This window comes from Phragmites australis, chromosome 4 (genome assembly GCF_958298935.1).
Source record: "Phragmites australis chromosome 4, lpPhrAust1.1, whole genome shotgun sequence".
Taxonomy (NCBI): domain Eukaryota; kingdom Viridiplantae; phylum Streptophyta; class Magnoliopsida; order Poales; family Poaceae; genus Phragmites; species Phragmites australis.
The window spans coordinates 40,398,876-40,415,340 of record NC_084924.1 but is presented as its reverse complement, the minus strand read 5'-3'; the positions used below and the strand labels follow the sequence as shown (position 1 = coordinate 40,415,340).

The 16,465-nt window shown below is 38.7% G+C and overlaps 1 protein-coding gene across 1 annotated transcript; it reads right to left on the bottom strand.

The window, feature by feature from the left end:
* Nucleotides 1–8,509: 8,509 nt before the first annotated feature.
* Nucleotides 8,510–13,141, bottom strand: LOC133916505 (phosphomevalonate kinase, peroxisomal-like). Its single transcript, XM_062360194.1, has 10 exons — nucleotides 12,960–13,141; nucleotides 12,703–12,853; nucleotides 12,481–12,578; nucleotides 12,247–12,359; nucleotides 12,074–12,126; nucleotides 10,791–11,186; nucleotides 10,588–10,689; nucleotides 9,698–9,925; nucleotides 9,299–9,421; nucleotides 8,510–9,124 (listed from the first exon to the last, which is right to left on the bottom strand). The coding sequence occupies exons 1-10, from the start codon at nucleotides 12,992–12,994 to the stop codon at nucleotides 8,858–8,860; spliced, it is 1,566 nt and encodes a 521-aa protein (XP_062216178.1). The 5' UTR covers nucleotides 12,995–13,141; the 3' UTR covers nucleotides 8,510–8,857.
* Between the last annotated feature and the right edge of the window lie 3,324 nt (nucleotides 13,142–16,465).

Sequence of the window (16,465 nt, the reverse complement as noted above, 5' to 3'; positions counted from 1 at the left end):
TGGTTCTAGCATCTTCTTCTTCTCTCCCTTTTGTCAACTTCAGCATTCATAACATCTTTCTTGTCGATTAAATCTCCCTCACATTGTTCATCTTGCTTTGTCGTCAAAATTTTCCCTCTTTATCAACAATCTCCCAGAAAGGCTATAAGCACATGTTGAACTCAAAGAAAAAAAATGTTACAGCACATGGGAGAGAGCTTCACAAACCGTGATCCAATAAAAATGATATCAATTGTAATGATACCAATTGAAATGAAAAGAATATAGATCATAGTTTATAAAACTCACATAATATAGTCTAAACTTCCTCTATTGGTGATCATACATATGATAAGAAAGAAACATATACATAACTAGACAATATATCAAGATAGAAAGTTTAATCTATATTTTGCATGAAGGTAGCTTAAATGAACAAAATGATTTCACAATGATACCACTTGAAGCCTTTAAGCATTGTATACCTCTGGGAATGTATTGATTGCTCTATGAGACTACAAAAGGTATAACTTGCAACACATGTTGGTCTTAAAATCACAACCTATAAGATATACTCCTCTAAATATGTGCATACAAGTATTGAATACTTACGAGACATATACACTTGTTATCGATAATAATCAGGATTTATCTTATAGATTGGATCTTGACACATAAAAGATACTAAATGTAAAACTAGTGTCATGTAAGTAATCTACAACTAATAAACCATGTAGGTTGCTCATAGGTTAGAGAAAAACATAAACAACCTATCATATAAAAACATATATTATATATTACAATAAATTAAAATTTGCATATGAAATCATAGACGAGGTAAATAAGCTACATCAAATGAAAGGATTTTGCATTTAGTTTCATTACCCCTTTTACCTTTGGATGAAGATTTGGGTATGTGATGATCATAATCTTTATCAATGCACCCATCTTTTATACTTGACATCTTTACTTGAATCTTCACTCCATCTTATAAGGCAAGCTTCTAAATCTTCAAAGCCGCCTTGGGCTTTAAGTCTTTTTTAGAACCTAAACCAATTATGGCTCTTTCATGTTGGCGATGACTTCTTTGGGCACCTAAATAGGTTGGTTTCATCCAATCCTTTCTCCTAACTATGTGTGCAACCACCTTGCCATTGTTCTTTTTCTTGAGCTTATAGTGGTTGCTTTTGATCTTGTTCTTATAGTTGGGCTTGGTGTAGAGTTTGGAGGTCTTGTTGAAGAGGTTCGTCATCTTCTTCTTCTCTTTTGTTAACTTCTTTGCTTGCTTGCATTGGAAGGATTTGTGACCTTTTTTATGGCATTTGAAGCATGTCACGGTGGATCCTTCCGCAAGCTTCTTCATCATGGTAGCACGGTTATCTTGAAGAGGTTGGACATGTTCTTTGCTATTTAGTCTAGCAAAGTTCTTCATAAGCTTCTCCACTTCTTACTTAAGCTCATCATTCTCTTGTGCAATAAGGTTGTTGGATTATTCTACAACAACATTCTCAATACAAATCTCATTGTAAAATAGTGAGCTAGATAAAACAATTAAATCACCATAAAAAGTAGAAATATCTACCTTATGATTGAAATTAAATAGAGATGTAGCTTGCTTCAAAGGGTCCTTAGTTTTTGAGATTCAATGCACCAAATTTAGCTTTAAGCTCTTCATACTACTTATTTAGTAAATTGAATTTGCACAATAATTATTCATATTTAGAAACAAAAGTAGCATGAATGTTATCAAGTGCATTGAATTTCTTAAACTCTTTAGATTATTTTTTAAAGCCCCTTTGTTGCTCATTGATCAAATGAAAGAGTTCATCATAGGAGGGAGAATTCTTATCAGATTCATTATCACTTACATCGCTATCCATATCTTTGACTATGAGACACTTGTGTGATGAATTGCGCGATGTCTTATGTGATGATGACCATGAGGAAGAGCTTCTCTTGGAGGGGGAGATGGTAAGGCTTTCATCACTTGAGCTTGACTCTTTATTGTCACTCACCCATCTTCTTATGCTTGTGAATACTTTAGCTCTTACCCTTGTCTCTCTCTTGTTCTTAGTCTTCTTTTTCTCCTTCTTGATATGATCAATTGTTTTGACTAAGTCCTTCATGGAGATTGGATGATCAATCTTGATATTCATCTTCTTGATGTTCTTCTCCACTTGTGAGATAAGATTGATGACTTTGGGATCAATCTCTTCATCACTTGAGGTATTTTGCTCATCTTCTTTATAGCTCTCTTCATCTTCATCTCCATCATCTTCACTTGAGCTTAAATCTTGCTCTTGTGTCCTCATCATTGTCTTCATGTGTTGGTATTAAGCTTGCTTGCTTATGAGAGTAAGGTTCTTGGTGTTGGATGAGAAAGAAGCTTTCACCCCTATATTCATTATCGTCTCATGGGCGATGATCTTGCCGAGCACTTGACTTGATGTCATCTTCTTTATGTCATTGTTATCGTAGATGATGAAAACTATTAACTTGTACTTTGGAAAAATAGTTTAAAGTATTTTTCTCACCACTTGATCATCTTCAATTAGCATCAAACCTACCTATTGATCTTATTGACAAGAATATTCAAACGTGAATACATGTCATTAGCACTTTCATAGGATAGTTATTTGATGCCATTGAGTTTAGTAACAAGCACATGATATTTCTCATTGCGCACATCCTTTGTGACTTCATATATTTCAATGAGTCTATTCTAAATACCATGTGCATTGGTGAGAGAATAACATAATTAAATGCATAAACACATATAGATGATAAAAAGATACTCTTTGCTAATGCATCTAATTATCTTTCCTTGTTGGTGATACGTTGCCTCATCTTTTCCTCGGTGACTCTTCAAATATCTAACCCTTGAGCTTGCAAATAATAGGTCATTATAATTTTTCATCAGGGGAAGTTTATGCCATTGAAAAGTGGAGTATTATGGGAATCCATCACAACCCCGGACGTCATAACGTACTAGGCGGTGAAGCCTAACCGATCACAATATGACTAAGGCTCAAATGCCACTTGAATTAGCAAAATCTTGTAAAATGCGTGAAGCTCTAACACAAATTAAAGAGCTAGATGTGAGTCCTAGCTCTGATGCCAATTGAACAAATCAGTGACGTTCTAAGAAGAGAGGTGAATTAGAATACTTAGAATCTATTTGGCTCCAAACACAACACAAGATAAAACTATATCAATTTCTATCTAAATATACTCTAGGTTTATCTAGTGTATCTACTTTACCGATCAAATCGCTTGCAACCTATCTAAGAAGGTAAATTACAAGAAAGTAAATACAGAAATGTAAAGAAGGTAGAGAGAGCAAACTCGGCATAAGAATTTTTCATGTGGTATCGATGGTATGAATGCCATGGCTAGTTCACGTTGGAGCTCCACCAAGGATATACTCTCGGTCGGCATCCGGTCACAGTTATTGAGCCACTAAGTCATAAAGATAAGGTCTTGACCCGGATGAGCCACCAAGACAAGACCTTACCACAAGGTTCTCTTCTGGTACCTTGTCTTCATGATCACTTCGGAGCTTGAGCCATCAAGGCAAGGGTATTCGCGTCCCCGTACACATATCCTGCCATCATTTTACACCAAGTCGGAGGGTCAACAAGTTACTGACGAATCACCAAGACTCCAAGGTGCTGACATACCTAGAGTTACAAGCTTGGATCACTCTTTGATCCACTCTCTAGGCCTATAAGCACTCATCATTCTCTAATGATGTGCTTAATCATCTTAAATGATCACTTTAAATACTTTGCTGGCTTGGATGTCTTCTCAGGTGTACATGAACTTCTCAAGACTCCAGCAGCATGCCACCCCTTCAAATGACTAAGTGAATGGATATTTATAGCCTCAAACTCGTCAACTAGTCATTTTTCCAACAGCTTAGAAAAGCTGTTAACACTGGATTGTCCGATGAGAATAATAATATAAGCACCAGACAATCCAGTGAGTACTTCATCAGAAACTAGCCGTTGGATTACACTCAAAATCATCCTGAACACCGGACAATTCGGTCAGTTATCCTGAGTCATACCACACCTTTGCAACTTCTCCGTGTAAATTACTCCGGTGTACACAACACCTATCACTGGACCATCCGGTGATGTATTATTTGATCTTCAACTCTTGGAAACTGAAATGATGCCTAGAGGGGGGTGAATAGGCGCAATCTGATTTTTAACAAACTAAAGCAGCGGATCAAATAAGGTATGGAGGTTCCGCAGAATTTTTTGGAACTTTCGCAAATGTGTGGAAGTTCCGCAGAAATCTTCGGAAGTTCCGGACTTCTTGAAAGAAAATGAATCTGCGCCTATGCAGGAACAAAGTGATAAATTTCACAAATTACCAAGCACTAGGAGATGTCTTTCAACCTGTATATCTAAATACCTGCGGCTCAATCCTTACAAAGAGATAGATCGGATTGAAACCCTAAAAATCAATTCAAACAAGAGTATATAACCAAATATAAGAAATTGACAAGAGAAACACGAGGATTTGTTTACCGGAGTTCGACCACTCCACAAAGAAGTGCCTACGTCTCCGTTGAGGAGCTCACAAAAAGCCGGATCTCTTTCAACTCTTTCATCACCCAAGTGACTATAAAGATCAAGCTAGGGTTACTTACTCACTTCGTCGGGGTGACACAAACGTCACGGGGCTCACCACAAGCTTGGGAGCTCAACGGGCGACGCCTAGCCATCTAGATGGACAAACCACCAAGAGCATCAAACAAGAAATCCACCGGCTTAACGAAGAAACAAATGCTCAAATGATGGCTTTGAATCTCACAAGCTCTACTCTTTAATCTCACTTATTCCTAGCAAAAGATCTCACCAAGAATTACAAAGGGGAGTGAGAGAGGAGCTTTTAAAGAACTAGAGCCTTTTGTCTTAAAGCTGGTCGAAATGAATGACTAACTCCTCTTGGATTGAAAAGGTGTAGGGTATAAATACCTCACAGCTAAAAACTAGTCGTTACTCTCTGGAAAGTGCGAAACTTTCGCAAAAGTGTGGACCTTCCGCAAGTTAACCCAAAATAGCCAAAGTGTGAAACTTCCGCACAATTTTGCGAAACTTTCGCATTTCCCTGTTTTTAAAGATTTGGGGCTATCTGAGGTGTAAGCATGTGTTCTATGTCTCTCATAGGTTTGTTTGGACTTTTGAGCATTGTTTCTACGTAAGCAAGTAAATTTCTTGTCCCCTTTATAGTACGGCATCCTAAACTCAATTTCAAAAGATAAAAGAATTTAAAAGCTATAGGATTCATGTGCCGCTTTTCTTTTTCCTTTTTGGGGTACACCATTTGTCAAATTCTCGCTTGATGAAATTATACTTGTTCATACTTTATAAAGCTCATTAGTTCTTTAATTGATTTGTTATTATCAGCAAAACTCACTTAGGGGCCTAGATGCACTTTCAGAAACACTTCTGCAGGAAATATTCCGGTGTGTACAACGTAGGCACCAGACCTTTCGATGAGATGATCTTCATTCTTCTGTGTTTGGATCCTTTTCTCCAAGAATTAGTCTGGTGCTTTATACCCTTCATCACCGGACTATCCGGTTAGCTTATCTTCATTCTTCAGTATAACACCTTTCTTTAGAAGAATTGCTCCGGTGTGTATCCTCCTCCGATCATCAGACTATCCGGTAAGGTCTTCAGGCCCCTCTCCCCCTTTGTCAATGAGTTCAACACTCAGAGCACCGTACCATCCGGTGAGACAAATCCTGCTATAACTTCTCTAATTCAGTCCAACTTTACCCTAGCTTCGATGACTTCTTTATGTGTTGCATCTATAAGACATACCAATATATATTTTTGACAAACATATTAGTTTCATTGACTATGTTATCATTAATCACTAAAATCATAATCATAACATAATAGACCTATTTCCGGTACACATAGCTACAGGCGCCAGAGGTTCGATTAGTTGCCGCATAAAAGCAATATAGGTCAGCGCATGCGTAAAACAGAATATAAGTTTTTGTTTTCTGCACTCATGGAGATTCCAATCAACAACATGCTATCTTGCTGCTAGTGCAGAACATATTTTAATCGTGTGATTCTTCGCAATTGAAACGAATTTTTTTAGACCAAGGAGACAAAAAATGTGCTTGCGAAGATATAGGTGCATCAGAAACCACGGTATTTGAAAACCACAGTTCTTTTAATTGCATCTATGAAATACACAGTTTCTAGAAATGACAGTCTTTACAGTTCTAGTAAAAATCATAACGTGTTTGGCACTGCAATATTTAATACAACTATTTTGATTAAAAAAATAGTTGTTGCACGAACTAGTCGTTAATTATTCAAACTAGATGGATGTCGTGCCCATTAAAAGCACTAGCGTGCCTTTATGTCAATTTTTGTGATACAAAACAATCATAACGACAACAAATATGCCTAGATTATAAGAAACAACCATATCTATAAGGTGCTAATAACGTACATAACTAGCTAGTCACGTAACCTCCCAACGGAATCTTTGGAGATGCCTAAAACAAATGAATCTACATGCTACACACATATCACGCGAGTTCTATAGATAAATGGATGGTGTAGGGAACCCATTTAGTACATCGAACTAGATCAGTATCCTTTCCACGATGCGGGAAAATTTTCTGAAGCGGCGTAAACAGAGAGAAGACGATGAATTGGCTTTTCTAGATGCTTTATACAATGATGATAGTGGATCAAGTAAACCTACTCCTATACATACTTTTATCCTCATAGGAGACATGTATGTATCGGAAGTACTAGAGGGCCATGAATTAAAATGCAAGTGAGATTGACAGATGAAAAGTTCATCTTTTATAGATTGGTCAAATGCATTCAAGATAGGAATCTCTCGAAAGATACAAGAAATGTCTATGGAAGAACAGGTAGCCATATTCTTATACACTATTTCACAAAATAGAAACAATATATAATCTCCCAATAAGCGGTGAGAAATACACACCTTTTCTTAGTGAAGATCCTTTTCTTGCAGCACGCTCTTCTCTTTCTTTCTCCAGGCTTCGGATGGGAGGAGGACTGCTCCCCGTAGGGCTGATGAGAAAAGGAGAAGAAGATCATGAGAGAGAGAGAAAGAGATCTACGTTCACCTCGGTTTATAAAAAAGAGGTCAGAAGTGGATTTTTAGATACTCAAAAAAAATTGTGGTTTTGACAATACCATAATTTGTAAAACTACGATTTTTATTATATCCAAACACCTTATGTAAACCATGGTATTTTTAGAAAACCATAGTATCCTAAAAAACTCAAAAAAATACCACGTATCCAAGTAGAACGACCATACCTGAGCTGACCATCCTAGCTACTGGAGTGGCCATCCTCTCCGCAGAAGATGGGAACGGAGCAAGCAGGCCGCATCAAAGAAAAAAACGACAACAAAATGAAGCGCATGTGACAGGAGTCAGGACATGAAAATCCGAAACAAGCTGCACATGGATACAAAATGAATCCCACGTGATGAAAGAAAAGCCGGGGGGGAGGGGGGTCCAAAAAATAGAAAGCGTTAACTAGATATCGATCTAGTTGATGTTAACTACTCTCTCCTTTTGAAAATAATAGTCGTATTTTTTGGAAAAGTTAAAATTTATTTACTTTAATTAACATTTAATCAAATTATAAGAATACCTAATATATAAAAATTATACAATTAAGTTTACAATTTAAAATGATTTTACACTACATATATTTTGTAACTATAAATAATATATTATGTAAGAAAACATAAATCAAAATCAACTTTGAAGATCGAATTAAAAAACATACTATTTTTAAATGGAAAGAGTAGTTAGCTAAGACCTCTGGCGGTGCAGTACGCCGTCTGGCAAGATCTCGACCTGCCCGAACGCTGGTCGATGTTCAAACAAGCCCTGGTGTACCTGGCCTTGGGCAAGGTTTGCACTGTCAAGTTCTTCGATGCATGGGATGTTCCTTACAACGATGACGCTTTGTCTTCACCGGTGTCGAGGTGGTGGCTCGCGATGATCAGTCTGGGGGGCTCAAGATGATCACGCACAAGTCCACATGTTTATCCGGCGTTGCCTTCGAGTGCGTGCTCTGAAGGAGATCCGTATCATTCTGGCCGGCCCACCGGATGCATGCACGCTCCCTAATCGTCTTTGTTAGGCATCTATCTTGCACCAGTGAGTATATTGTATTTTGTAAGAGGCTACCCGTCGTTTTTAATCACCGATTCTTGAGGGACGTGGATTTATGCAACACGTGCAAATAACAAAGATCTTGGTTATCTTACGAACAAAGTGAAGTTCGATTGATTGGCGAATACCTGGCAGGAGGAAGGCATAGGCACCCTATGCGACGTTCCACGACCCTGCGCATTTCCGAAAGCCGAAGCCAAATTCATAGCCCACAAGCCTCCTCCAAGGCGAATTTTAGTGAAGTCTTCGGTTGTAGTTCTCAGCGTGTCCTCACCCAAAGGCCAAACCAAGCCCTATCATAGGATAAGAACAAACATCATATCGATGGGCTTTTCAAACCCCAAAACATTCTGATTCTAATAAAAACCATGGGAAATAGTCTTGAGGAGTTACAGACAGAAGGTTTACAGTGCCAGTTTATTGAAATAGATAGATATTTCCTCACGTGCATTCCATAGCTACAGGCAATAGTTCCATGGAACTGACTGGAAAAAAAATCTTATTTTCTACACTCATGGGCAGTCCTATAAACAACATGCTTTGTTGCTGCTAGTGCAGCACTTATTTTAACCATGCAACACTCCTTGAAATTGGCACACTTGGCCACCTCTAAATGAACGTGACAAGTGGTACACCATAAATAAAACAGAATTTATGAACAATAGAGTCAATTAATTTGTATAGATGATACGGCGGCTGACACCTCCCTTGTTCTTGGGTCACCATCTTCCAATAATACACCCCGACAGTCTTCTCGAACAAGAAGCGGCAGAACGCCAGCTGAGCTCCAAGCATTCGCTACAGCCTCACTTGAGTCACCTAGAGTCACTGAGAAAATTGCATCGAAGCCACCAGCTCCAGGAACTCCAGCTAGTAGAACACCCTCCATATTCATAGTGGAATCTAGAAGCTGTGTTTGTGACTCTGGTTCAATCTGAAAAATGAGGACATCAAGGGCATTCAAGATTGCATAAGAATATTGAAACCATTATCTACGATTTCAAAACTTAGTATATCATGTTAGTGTAATCACACCAATCATCATGCAGAAGAAACTTCTTTAAACATGCTATGTTACAACACTAGCAATTTCATAAAGGGGTCTTACTGGAACACCGGTTGCTACACCCATCTCACGCATATGGCATCTTATCTCAAGGAAAGCATCTCTTGCAGCCAACAATGATCCAACAATCAATTCTTGATGTTGGTCAGTAGCAACCTCTGTCCACTGGTGAGAAAAAGGGGGGGAAAGAGGATTAGCATAAAGCACTAAAGACAACTTTTTTCTTCCTTGTTTCGCAGAATTCAGAATAATGTAATAGATGGTGATTAAAAAAATTGGGTGTACAAGCTCTGGTCCCCTAAAAAAATCATGATTTATTACACAGCCCTTTAACTTGCTCATCAATCTATTACTCTAAACAAATGTTGGTTGTTTTTCAGAAATTTGACAATGTAATCTAATAAATATAAATATAAGCATATAACATAGATTTGTAGTTACCTTCCTGCACGCGATATGACTACAGGACCGTACCATGGATTCATAGGTCTCCCAGTGATCTTCAGAAAGTTTGTTTAAGTTTCTTAGTTGGTTCTCCAGCACTGAATTGGCAATGCCCAGCTTAATCCATGTATCTTTGGATTTCTGAGGGTCAGACTTCTGCCACCGTTTCACAGATCCAACCATTGATGGAGTAGATGATCCTCCAGTTCCAGGTTCCCCAAGGAGCTGACAAAAATATTCCAACACTATGTTAAATTTCTAGAAGACATCCTCACAAATCAACAATTAAACATTAATATCAAATAAATCAGCAAAAAATACTATTCGTTCATGTTCTCGCAGATTTCTTTTTCATGGTCCTTGTTGTGCCTTGTGAATAGAAAGGTGTTTTTTTAATGGTATCCTTAGTATTTTTGGCTCCTAAGAAACCCATTGTGCAAGGGCAAGGCACCAAAAATTGCAACGCATGCCTCACAAGGCAGATGCTAGATATCAAGTGAAGAAATTAAGATAGCAAATTTGCAAGGACAGTTTAAGAGAAGGCAAAGCAAAGCTACAACTAAAGCAAAGCGGAGACATGTCTGGTGATGGTGAGAACACAAACAGACAGACCAACCATTCTACAATTTTTCAATTTCCAAATCTGCATGACATCAATATTTGCATGATGTGTGAGAGAGAGATGACATGAGGTTATAACAGAAGTTGTGCATGCTGTCTGTATCAGCATAAGTCGTGGCCTAAAGGTTATAAGCATCATAGCATTGCAATTATCTAGTAATCGCTGGTAGCAGAACAGCAATTCTGGTAACTGGTGACAACTAGTAAAATGATTTAATTGCCATTTAGGGAAACCTAATCATCAACCATGAGGCTTGGCAACTTACAAGGGTCATCAGAGGAGGCAATGAAAATTGAGTCTTCTCATGATCCCACCTCTGTGTAACAATATCTGATACTACATCTAGCAAGCAAGTCCCATCTGTAACCTGTAAATATTGCATTACATATATTACCAGCCCATCAAATTTAGTGGGATTCTACTGACAAAGTTAATGGGCTAGATGTATCTGGCACTGAAGTTTCTTACCTGAGTTGAGGAGAGTATATATGGAGAAAACCGTGTGTAGCGCTGACTCCCATAGACAGCAGCACTAACATCAAAACCACTTCCAATTTTCCCCTGTGCTATACAATGTGCACTTTGAGCAATAGCGTGAACCAAGTCAAGATCTCGTCCAGCTGCACTATCACTGGAAGATTGTCCCAAACCCGAAAGGTTAACAGCTCTAAGATAGTGAAGAAGGGCCACAACAACTGATGTGGTCATGGCAGCTGATGACCCAAGTCCAGTTTTGGCTACTTCAGGTTTACATTTTTCTCCAGTCATTGTTCCATTGGCAACTTCTGAGTTAAATGTAATCGAAGAGAATGGAGGCAATGAAAGCAATACCTCAGAAGTAAGGGGGAGACCACGTGCTTCAATCTGAAGAAACAATGGAAACCAACAAGCTAATGTAGTGTTTTCAGGGTGAGCTAGTTGACAAGCACTAGGACAAAAACAGAAATTCAATATAATTTATATGAGATATTTAGTGGGTAAAAGAGAAAGTAGATTTATATTTTGCAGTTTATTGAACAATGCAAGGAGAATAGCTCCTGAATGTTTTACAGATCGGCATTCAGCATCCCAGTCTATTTCGATTTTCTACAGTTGACTATTCCTTCACAAGTCCATTGAATCTTTAGTTTTGCATAAGAAACACTATCATGAATGCATAAAGCATAAAGGAAAAATTAATCTTCGACTACACAAACTTTACAAAAGAGAGAAAGCAAGTATTTTATGCACATCATGCCACATATGAATATGCCACTACATTTATTTTGAGTTTTGAGTTTAGCCTACCCCAACTTGCTTGGGACTAAAAGGCTCTATTGTTGTTCTGCTTTCCTCCTTTGTAGGAAGCTCACTCCGCCAATTTTGGTCATAATTAAAATAATACCCTGATGAAATGGCAACCAATTATACTCAATTTGTTGCAGTTCCAGACAGGCAAAGCATAAGCTCCAGTTATTGAAATGATACTTTGATCATAGAAGCTATGGAGAGAATACACAGGACAAGCACAATAAAAAAAAACTTAACACTTTAAATAAGGCTCCGGCAACCATGCTATTGTTCTAGTGGAATGTGTAGAAACTATATGTTCAAGATTAGATGCTTCAAGTTAGCAAAGCTGAAAGGAGCTAAAAGGGTCATGCTAATAGCAAATCTCTCTTTTCTACCATTTGAATTGGGTTGGGTGTAGTAAAGCTTAGCAAAAAGCTAAATACCCAACTGAGTAAGCTTATACAGATAAGAAGCTTTACCTGCTTTCTATAAGAATAGAAATCATTGCAACCCAGAATTGTAATGTCAAGACCTGCAAGAACAAGTCGAAACATGTTATAAAAATGAAATGAAAATATGCTATAGCAAACAGGAAATATATAGCCAATGCAGTGAAAAGAGGAGCAAAACTACAAACAAGAAGTTTCAAAACCTTGCAACAGCAGCTTATCTAGTGCATCCTTCCTCTCCTTATCAGTAATAGTAGCTTTAGCCGCTGCCGTGGAGAATTGTATCGCCTGCTCCACAAAAGGGTTTGCGAACTCCCTGAAACTCAACACTAACACTGTCAGTGGCAGTACCACCAAACTTGAAATCCAACGATAATCCGATAAAACAAGAGCACTATGCGGTATAGCAATCAACTGGGAACGATAAGAGAACTAGCCTTGCAGACGTCAACTGGAGCGTGGACTTCTTCAATGACAGCTTGTAGGTGGCCTCCCGGGAGAGCTGAGGGGAGGTTACCTTCACATCCGTCCACACCTAGCAATCAATCAGTACAGGTACCATGGTGAGTGGGGAACAACTCGCTGCGGCGGCTGACACCAGCGGAATTGCAGAGAAATTGAGGAGAAGGGGGAGGTGCGGTTGAAGAGGACTCGCTCACCCAGGCCCAGGAGTCGGGGGCAATGCCGTCGCGGAGGGGGCGGACGACGGTGTAGAAGCGGGCGGTGGTGCTGAGGACGAGACCGGCGTTGGGGCGCTCCAGCACGAGGTAGCCCCCCGCGATGAGCACCTTCCCCGGCGCCGATGCCACCCTGCGCCGACACGGCCGCGCGGCGGTTCAGATCGGGGCCCAGAAGTCGATGCGGAATCTGGTGGAGTTAGTCGGATAGTGAGATGATGGTGCTAGGCAGTACTCACACTTCCATGGCGTTCTCCTTCTCGGTGGATGTCATGACACGCGATCCGGTGGGTGCCGCCGCTTGAGCTTAGCGGAGGAGTAGACGGCGTCCAAGCAGCCGTGGAGCTCGTTGTCGCGGTCACGGGCTCACGGCGGAGCGCGGGGGAAGCGTGCAGGGGCTTCGCCTTTCGCGGCGGAGGATCGAGGAAAAACTTAAAAAAAATAAAACGTCGTTTTAAAAATTACAAAAATAGGTCACGGTCGCCTGTGATTTAAAAAATTAAACATGCCGTCCGTTGATGTTTTAAAAAACAATACAGCATTTCAACACTATTAAAATTCAAAACAATATCAAAATAGTCATAAAAATATTTGAAAAAAATATAACATAGAGGATTATATAAACTCTCTAAACATTTCAAACAAAAAATGATCTATTTAATGAGAAATAAAAAGGATAAATTTATTATACACAGTCTACTAATAGGCGACCGGAGCATATTTTTGTAATTTTTTCAAATACTAAATTTTAAAATAGTTGTAGATTTTTTAAATGGACATCAGAAGTAATAGTTTTCTACAATATATATCAAAATAGTTATAGATTTTTAAAATTTACTCTTTTTCAAATGAATACTTATTTTTATATTTTTATTTTTAAAATATAAAAATGAAAAAAGCTCTAGCCACAGGGGTGCCACTCTCTGCACGAACAATTTTTTATTTTTACATTTTCTAATCTAAATATTTACAAAAATATATTCTAGTGAAAAGATTTGCGAAAATAGTCATCTATCATCTAAAAATTAGTCCATCATATAAAAAATATTAGTAATTTTTTTCAAATTATTGAAAATTTACTTAAGATCCTAACAATTACTGGAAGTTATAAAAATATTTTTTTTAGAGATTTTTAGTTTAGATTATTTATATGATTTTAAGATGAATTTAATTAAAATATGTTACATATAGTTATGTAGTATGTATAAAAAACTTAGAATTTTTAAGTAACAGAAGAGTACTATTTTAAACTAAGAAGGTGAGAAAAAAAAAAGTTGAGTTATGGAGTACGGTTTAATGTGGGAAAAAGACTAACCGTGCTGAGTGCGGTAAGGCCGATGTGGCACTGCTGCAAATCTTTTCATCAAGGTATATTTTTATAAATATTTATATTAAAAGTGTAAAAATAAAAAAGCGACGGCCCGAGATTGGATCACGGTACAGTAGAATCGGAGACCTCAGAATGAGCCAAGGCTGATCGTTCCACCGCGCTGGGGTTCGCCATATGATAGGCTGGGCCGTTTCAGCTGGCCAGGAATGCATGACACGGGCCTGACCTGAGCTGTTTGGTTCGGACTACGAACTATTTTTAATTTACTAGTTCATATTGATAACATCAAGCATATAAAAAATTATTGTTTATATCAATAAACATAATCACACGCTTATCTTTTGTCTCGTGAGCATAGCCGAGCAATGCACTTATCGATCATCCAATTAAACCATACTACATTTGGAATTCATAGTTGAATGTCCGTGCGTTGCGATGAAAATGCAAATATCCATGACAATGCGGGCGCTTCCTCTTCACATCATATGAAAATTGAAGTTTATATCAAAAGCACATTAAAACTGAAGATTATACCCCCACTATACTACGTAGGAACTCTGATATTATATAAAATACAAAATAATGACACATACATAGCTATAATTTATTTTAGACATTTGAATCTATTTGTGAAAGATAAAAGGTGTTCCTAATTCTACTAGTCGGCAAAACACCGGTCTCTTTCCCCTTACCATTAAGACTGCACAAATAAATAAATAAAATGCACGGGCATCGCATCAAAGATAAGTGAAGTATAGCCATCAGCCACAAATTGATAAATAAGCAATAAAATACATCGGGTATGGTGTGAGGCCATCTCTGTAGATGATGTTTTAGTGCACGTCCTACTCTGTTTTGAGTGCTTTTTCTTCTTCTTTTTTAACTTCATCTGAAGCGATGAGGGTCTTGATGTTCCTTTTGGCAGTGGCTCTAGACAATGCAACGTATAGCTGTCCATGAGAGAACAATGGTTGGGGAAGGTACACGCCGACATTCGGGATGGTCTGTCTCTGTGCCTTGTTGATTGTCACGATGAAGCTGAACCTAACAAGAAACTGCTTCTGCTTGAACCGTAAAAGGAATATTTCATCATCAGATTGACAAAGGGGGATACGAGGCTGGAATCCTCTTCCCAGCATGCTGCTTAAGTATGATCTCTTTGTCAATAGCATTTCTTTAGAACCCCAGACTATAAGCCTTGTCCCGTTGCAAAGTTCATTAGCGCGGTCAATGTTTCTTAGCACTATGCTATGACAATTAACCTTGAATTTCAGTACATGCGAAGGTAGCTCGTTTAGGGTCAGAGAGTTAAGGAATTCCGGGGGTAGTAGTTGTGGAGGTCATCTTCAGCACGATCAAAACTATAATACACCATCTCGTCCCCCGAAAACAACCAATTATCTTCATATTAATCGTATCCACGCACTAGTTTCATGTGAACAGGATGGCTCTCGACATGATGTAGTTTGGGTCAGCCAGGTTAGCATCGAGCATCGAAAACACGCTATCTATAAGTTTATCGAGGTACGCATCATTTACTGCATACGACACACATATATCATCAGAAAGTCATATGTTGCCATCACCATTAGCCTCCTCGATGCAATTACTGATGCACAACTGGTATTCCGCAAACCATGGGTCACTCTGAGCCTTCATGTTACACATGAGCCTTAAGTGTCACATGCGCTCCCACAGGTAGGATCTGCGCAACATCGAATCAACTATCTAAGATCTTGACCCCTTTCGGACAACATGCAGGACCTGTCTAAAGTTATCACCAAACACAATTGTCTTCCCACCAAACGGGACATCTGGCTGGCCCAATATGTAGCGCATGCTATTGTCCAGGGTCTCCACCATCTACCTCTTAGTCATAGAGGCTTCATCCAACAAAATAAATGTTACCGCCTGTAGAAGCTTAGTCGTCCCACTCTACTTTGTAAAACTATAGAAACCTCTATCATCAATGCTCACAAGTATCTTGTGCAATAATGAGCATGAAAGAAATACAAAGATGTATGCCACAAAGTGCATAACAACAAATTATAAGTACAAGACATGTGAAAAATGAGGTCTGTAATATAACAAGTTCGGAAACTCTAACATAATTTAGAAATTCCGGGTTGAACTTGGAACTTTCGGATTACGGAACTCTCGGGTTAACCTCTGGGTGGGGGTCATCGGGTTGCCACTTTTTTGATTGACTCGGAGGTTCCAGGTTGAGGTTGGAACCTTCGGGTTGTTCCAGAATATTCAAGCATTGCTCCGGCAGGGGTTCTAAGTTAGGCTTGGCTCTGTTTAACCCAGAACTTCTAGGTTATACCCGAAACCTCCGGGTTGGGTCGGGTTCTCTCGGTGAGGTTTCGAGAGAGGGTGTTCAGTTAGAGTTAATTTGAATTACTCGGAACTTCT